The following is a 7421-nucleotide window of genomic DNA, read 5'->3' on the forward strand; positions in this document are numbered from 1 at the left end:
GTGTGTGTGTGTGTGTGTGTGTGTGTGTGTGTGTGTGTGTGTGTGTGGGAAGCAGTGTGTGTGAGATGATATGTGTGTCAAATTAGTGGGTTGTGTTTGCATACACGTGTGCATCCTTCTGTAGAGTGGCTCCTTGTGTTGGTGTGTGTTTCAGTGATCTGTGTGTGTAAATGTTGGCATGAAGTGACAATCCCTCTGTGGGGTTTTGTTTCTGGGTTAAATCATCTATATTTCATTATGTTTTAATTTTTCCATCTTGGTTCATAATTGATGGGAATTTGCTAAACAAGAAGCATCGCCCCACACACACACACAGACACCTACACAAACTACATTTTACAAGAATACAAATGAACATATCATGATAACATTAAAATGTACTTTAGTCCAATAGTTATTTTTACTGAATGGAGCTTGAACGCACCACAGTGTAACTCAATGGAACCTCCATATCAGACCCGAAGCATCATTATAAGACGAGCAACTCGAAAGAATTCATAACCATCTTCACATCGCATATTGTTGCTGGGTATAGTGAGATGAGGATGGGCAGTGAAACTTTTTTTCACACTCTGATAGTTAAACTACGTTCTGGGTCCGCGGGTCACATGACTCCCTGGTCATCATCACCAAAATTCTCCCACATGCTGATTTAAGGCCCTTTTTGGCAGATATAAGGCTGTTTACAGCAAAGCTTTAGGTGAGTGGGAAGCCTCTCAAACACACAACACAAACCGGCACACACACACACACACACACACACTTTACGCAAGAGGGGAATTCAATGCTCACACAAACAACGTGTCTCACTGCAGGAATCAGGACACCAGAGACATCAAATGGTTATGGTTATGAAACCGTGACTTACGGTATATAATCCCAATATCCCTAATTGCAATATTAATAGTTTATATAATACGATATAGATACGTGGTGTTTGTTTCTGACATGGAAAAACTCCACAAAAATAAATATGATGAAAGAACTTGACAATAGGAAGAATTATAACCCATTTGATCATAGTTAATTATACATATATTAGCACGAGCGTAGAGCTGAGTCAGTCATGGTTTGCTTTCATCGGCCAATCAGGATTGGGTATTCATTTATTAGGCATGTAAACCAGTCCCCTAGTGTTTGCTCTCATACAAAATGAAACAGGAATTCAATTTTTAATGTTCCATTTTCGATGCACGTGTAAATATATGCTGAAACCCACAACAGGGACTGCAAATGAGTCGGTCATTAATGTCGGATGTGTTTTGATTTATTTAAAAAAACAAAACATACTGGTATAATTTGAAAAAGAAAATACATTAAGAGCTTATACTCACCAGTTCACTTGTCCTCGATCTGTTGTGATGCATTATGCACAGTGTGTCTGGTCTGGTGTGATACATTCACATGCGTGCCGCTCCAGTTGGCCTGTTAGCTTTATCACTGCACCTGAACTACACACACTTGAGTGAATGTGTGTGTGTGTGTGTGTGTGCTTTTGCAGATAAATGTGTATGAGCAGTCATGCGTTCACGTGACCTTATTATGTTGCAAGCGTGTAGGATTTATCTGGAGTATGCATCATCGGTGTGTGTGTGTGTGTGTGTGTGTGTGTGTGTGTGTGTGTGTGTGTGTGTGTGTGTACACGCAGTATATATATTTTTTATGGTGTTTGTGTGATGGGTTTTGAATAATTGCTCGACGTTTGTGTGATGGGTTTTGAATAATTGCTCGACGTTTATCTGAATGTAACAATTGAGAAAATGCACAAGCGCTAAATCGAGTTATGAAAACACTGATTTGTCATCCATAATATAGAGTTATTAAACACATTATGTCACTTTCAAAGTCACAACTGTCCTCAAAACATGTCTCTGCAAAATATATTTTCAAGGACAAAAAAAAATTCCCGTGTGTGTGTGATTCTATGAATTTGTGTGTTAGTGTGACTGGCAGGTGTGATTGGCGCCTCAGGGGTTACGGTGTTGCGTCATTAAGACTGCACGCTCCAGTAACGCCCCATTGTCCATAGGGTCACACACACACGCACACGCACCGGCGTGTGCCAACTCAGCTTTAACCATTAGACACAGAGCAACGAGGCAGAGCAGCTGACTGCTCTCATCGGGTTAATTCAGTTGATTCTTGCAGGAGAAGTGTTTCATTCGGGATCTGTTCCTCCCCAGTCGGGTTGATCTTGTCACTGTTGCATTGAGCTGCAAAGAAACAGTTTTGTTAAATTTCTCTCTTGAACTTTTATCTCCATCTACCGAACACGGACGCTGTTGTCAGCCGTCATCAGCTGCTTCAGCCTTTCTATTTAACACGAATATCCAGAGCAACACAACGTGAATCTAGAACGTCTGGACATGAACAAGGGATTTTGGATACAGATATCCAGATATAATGGAAGCTCCCACTAAAATATATATCTTGAAAATCATCTGGTTGTGATGTTAAAATTTCATTAAGATGATGGGAATTTGTTCTTCTACTGTGCTCATCTTTTCCTTCTCTTGTTTTTTAATATTAATGTGAAATGCAAGACAAAAACTGTCTTTTGAATCTCTCAGTTTAAGAGGATAATGTCTTTGATTAGTAAACGTTTCCATCTCTAGCTGCAGCAAAGGAACACGTCTGACTCTCTGACCTCAAACTGAATCTGAATGTAACTACTGATGTGGGACCAGCGTTTTAGACATCATTGCATAGCAGACTCTCTCTTGATTATTCTGTCTAATTACAGTGACCAATAAACCTGTGATTAACGTACAATTATACACAGCTCGCAGACATGGAGACTTCCAACCGTCTGTGTGTAGATATGTGGGTGAGATGGCAGTTAGTTGACAGGGACAGTAAAGTGCCAACAAGTCTTAAACAAATGCAAAATACAAAGAATAAAATAAAATGCAGATTGAACTATCCAAATTTGTTTCGCAATTCTTTTCCAGCTAACAGAGCTATCGTTCTGAAGGGGAACTGTTAGTTTTTTGGCATGAAACTAACTATTTTTGCGCCGCCTGATCTCTTCTGTGTTTTTCTTTTACTCCTCCACAGTAGCTTGTTTAGGTTACAAAGCCACAGTAGGATGGTTGGAGTTACTGAACGGGCATTATTCACGATGTACCTTCAACAACACGTTACGTTGTGCGGTACTACTCCGTAGATCTGAGAGATACATACCTGCTCTCCTCCTGTGTGTCTGGTCCTGAGGACAGCTTGAAGAGCAGGTGTTTTGTGTGTATGTGTGTGTGCGTGCGTGTGTGAGAGACACACACACACACACACACTCATGGACCTCTTTGATATTTGTGCAGTGGAGACTGTTAAACAGATTGGTATGTAATTAGCACCTTGCTAGCACTCCTGCGGGATGTGCTATAAAGAGAAAAATCACAGAGCAAGCTAAAGTTAACATTTCTTTCCAACACCGTGTAACTAATGATGAAACACAAAGTGTTTTGACTAATTATTTATATAAAGACGACAATGTTTTTCCCCCCAGCTCTTCAGATGCTAATCTTTGTTTCTCAGACGTGTAAACGTTACAGTCTCCTTCGGCTTTTAGTCTAGACTGTAACAACAGATAGGCTGAAGATGCCAGGCTACGTAGCACTTAGCCTACATTAACGCTTACAAGAGAGATGGAAAGATAGTCAGCGAGAGCAGCCATGGGACAGATGGGGGGGGGGGTGCAGGGTTCAGATCTGTCGACTGTAGATCTGTCGACTGTAGATCTGTCGACTGTAGATGTCATTATAGACACTTTGAGTCTTAAGCAGCTCCAGATCTGTTTATCTCGGTTCATCTTACATGTTTAGGGTGTGGTTTAGTCATTTATTGGTCATATATGGTTGTTTTTGACATAATCCTCAAAAGGATGATCTATGGCAGCATGACATGAGAGGAAATTATCGTGCTTGAAAAGTCTTATGAAAGCCAGCATATTTTGTGGGGCAGCAGGCTGGCTCTACTTGCATTGTGACTTCCCGACAAGTATGTCGTAAGAACCTTTCTACTGTATTTGAATCTCACACACGCACACTCTAACTGTAGTGTCCTGGTTTCATGTTACAAAGGGTTTATCGATAATTCACACAGTATGAGTCACCTTTCTGGTATTTCCTTTTGGGATGTGGGTTTATTACCGTTAAATAATTTTTGTTGACAACTCCGGTCATTTCACCCGGTGTGTGTGCATGTGTGTGTGTGCGTGCTCACCCAGTATTTGTGTGTATATCCGGGTGTCTAGGCACTTAGGCACTTATCCTCCTGACCTCTTCCTGCACACAGACATATCGCCGCTCTAACTGGGTCTGAGTGTCAAGTTCTCAAAATGCTTCTCCCAGGCTTCCTGTGGGAGTCTGGGAGCTGTAGTATCGATGTAGTGTAGTCTACCGAGCGACTTAATATTAAGAGCAGGAGTTTTTTATTTCCAGGTAAGTCCCATTCAAATTAGAAAATCTCTTTTTCCATGAGAACCAAGAAGGCAGCAATAGAGTATTTCAAACAAGATGCACAAAAACACATAAAACAAACATACAGGACAAGACTTTTACTCTCAGCTTACAATCAGATGGGCATTTTGTGTAGTATTTAGCATTTTAACATCCAACTTTGTGTAAAAACAATTGTTCTCTTCACATCCTCCAATGCAGTATGCATCGTCATCATAAAATATGTGGCATTGAGTACATACAGTGCAATGTTCCTTCTGCAAAATAACGATGAACGCATTGATGCAGAGTGAGGGCGAAGGCTTTTCTTTATTCAATGGCTCATAACTAAACTCACCCGCTAACTCTACGTTATCTCTGTGTTTGTCTTTCAGATATCACCAGGATTGTCTACTACACAGGTGAGCCGCTCACCCTCGTGTTTTGTTCACTCCTGCTGGAGCACCGATGGTCACTCAGAAGCTTCTTTCACCGATTCAGAGTTTGTTGTGCGGTCAGGTCACCGCAAAGGCTCCTTAAAGGGAAACAAATGAGGAGTATTAGTGTGAAACGCCATTCAGTGACCGTGGGAATAGTTTGATAAATCAATCACCGACCGCTTACTAGCCTTCTCTGTTTCTGGAGCTTTCAACCATGTCTTCAGCAGAGGATTAAAGTTTGCTCCATTGTAATTGGCTCGGTTGCCATCATTCGACCTTTGTTTCAAGTTTCACGTGATGACAACTAAGACAATGTCATGACGGCTGAGCCTACTTTAAAGTGTGAATACAATGAGATGCAGTTGAATTCTCCAGGAATGGAAAAGACTCGTAAGTGGACCTTGAGGTAAGTTTTTATTTTTCATTGAAGATGAGAAAGTTTCATTTCAGTATTATTTTATTTCCTGGAAGGGATTACGTGTCATGATTATATGATTACTCCATATCAATTTAGCACAAAAAGTAAGGACATTAGTGTTTGGTAGATTATTTCTTCATTGTAACAATGCTTCTTGGCAATACATCTTTATACCTTTGGAAAGCCTGTTTATTTCCCTTTTAAACGGTGCCACATTTGTAAGGAACATGCATTTGTGGGATGAGCAGCAGAGCTGAGTATGTGGGTTGCCCATGAAAAATTTGCCAAATCTTCTCTACCAATACCAAACAGCTTATTCCGCTGTTGCTATTGACGCTTGTTTTGAGCTTCTGGTACCCACAGGTGCTGCCAATCAGGTGCCAATCAATGGAGGGAAGCTTACAGACTACACATGTGTGTCATGAAAATAGGTGCATGTGTTGTTTTATTGTTTGTGCGAAGAAGATACGCTAATAGTCATTTTGTGTGTGTGTGTGTGTGTGTGTGTGTGTGTGTGTGTGTGTGTGTGCATGTGTGTGTGCGAGACTATTAAACAAGCTAGAAAACACACGCAGAGTGGGCATATCTATCTGAGTGTGGGTGTGTTGGTGTAATTAGTGCAGACGGGTGAGGGAGTGTGAACATTGTGTTAGTGGGACTGTGTGACTAATCTTCACACTGTCGATACCAGAGACTAAATATGCTCTGTGAAGATAGCTGAAAGTCAAAGTTTAATAATTCTTAATAACCTGAGGGTATATATATATATATATATATATATATATATTTTTTTTTTCCCTTTTTGTTTTACTGACATTAAATAAGCAGAGAAGCATATGTATGTGTCATCAGGCACTGAAGAAAGGCCTCGCTGGCCGGTGGAGGAATTCAGTTTCCAGTGTCCTGCAGTTCCCATTAGTGCTCAGCTGTGAGGAAGCGAGAGGATAACAATGGAATAGTCTGTACAGAAGCAAAGTTGTTCAGGATGTTTTAAAGGTATGTCCAATGTGTGTACCGGTGGTTTTGTGAGCCGAATTAAAAGACTCTTTTGTTCCTTCATGCCTTCGGTGACGTCTTTCAGGTGTGGGGTCTTCATCAGTAGGGCATTACCTTTTCATTGGACCACTCATTTAGCTATTTATTTTATTTATAAGACAATGTTTTTAATATGAAACCAGTACATCAAGACATAGCGCACCATAAATAAACAGTAAAAACAAAAATACACATAAAACAACAACATAAAGGCTCATCCATCTGTGCTGCTTGTTTAGAACATTATGTGGCTCAGCAGTTAGTTTAAAAATACATTTGATACAGTAAACTGTCCATTTTAAGAACAAATAAACTTAATTACAACCTCATTACACTATTACAAATCAATAGGGAGGGGGGGCTGTAAAACTGACACTGAGTAGTTAAAGGGACGTTAACATGCAGGTATGAAAACAGTGTTATTGTTCCATGTAGTTCAGGGTAAGCAGCAAAAGAGTCATCTCGTAGAATTAAGAGTGAAGTGGATTACAAGTTTTAATTTATGAGTTAAATACGTTTGTAATTCAAACAGCCTTTGAAATTTCACTTTAAGGCACAAGAGGGAACACATCGATTGGTCTGATAACACGTATGCAAGTAGACATCAAAGTAGCTATTACAGCTCTGAGGTTTACCTGCACCTTTGAATTTTGCATTCAGTAGATGGTGTTGTGTTTCCCTCCCCTGCTAAAACAATGATGTGTTCATAAACACAGAGAGAGAGAGAGAGGATTTGGTACAGTCCCTAAAGAGCGCTTCCCATTCATGGCGACATCCGGCCCACCGACAAAAGGCTTTCAATAGTACACACACACACACGCATGCACGCCCACCCTACTAAAACCCCCTTGCCCCTACCAGATTTTCATAACAATGGCCAATGCCTGAGATTGAGCACAAATTATAGGACACACACACACACACACACACACGTGTGTGTGCTCAGTAACTCATGGAGGTCTGTTCAGTTAATACGTTCGGCCATATAAATGTCCATTTGAGTGATGGAGGCGGGCATCTGGTCAGCAGCAACGCTCGCAGTGATCGGTGCCACTCGAGATGAGCCTTCAGGGCAGCACTCTGAGAGCCCCC

The 7421-nt window shown here is 40.8% G+C and overlaps 1 protein-coding gene across 15 annotated transcripts in view; it reads left to right on the forward strand.

Annotated features, from left to right (window-relative positions):
• The window catches only part of ptk2aa (protein tyrosine kinase 2aa), a 50767-nt gene that overhangs the window by 6690 nt on the left and 36656 nt on the right, over positions 1–7421 (forward strand). For 14 of the 15 annotated variants that reach the window (XM_031866353.1, XM_031866348.1, XM_031866349.1 and 11 more), the window contains exon 2: positions 4832–4858. Coding sequence is in view for 13 of the 15 variants with exons in the window: in XM_031866348.1 (XP_031722208.1) it covers positions 4832–4858 (27 nt within the window). In the remaining 2 variants the exon portion in view is untranslated. The other variant, XM_031866354.1, reaches the window with a different exon arrangement.

This window comes from Anarrhichthys ocellatus, unplaced genomic scaffold (assembly GCF_004355925.1).
Source record: "Anarrhichthys ocellatus isolate YVR2014 unplaced genomic scaffold, GSC_Weel_1.0 scaffold35, whole genome shotgun sequence".
In the NCBI taxonomy this organism is placed as follows: domain Eukaryota; kingdom Metazoa; phylum Chordata; class Actinopteri; order Perciformes; family Anarhichadidae; genus Anarrhichthys; species Anarrhichthys ocellatus.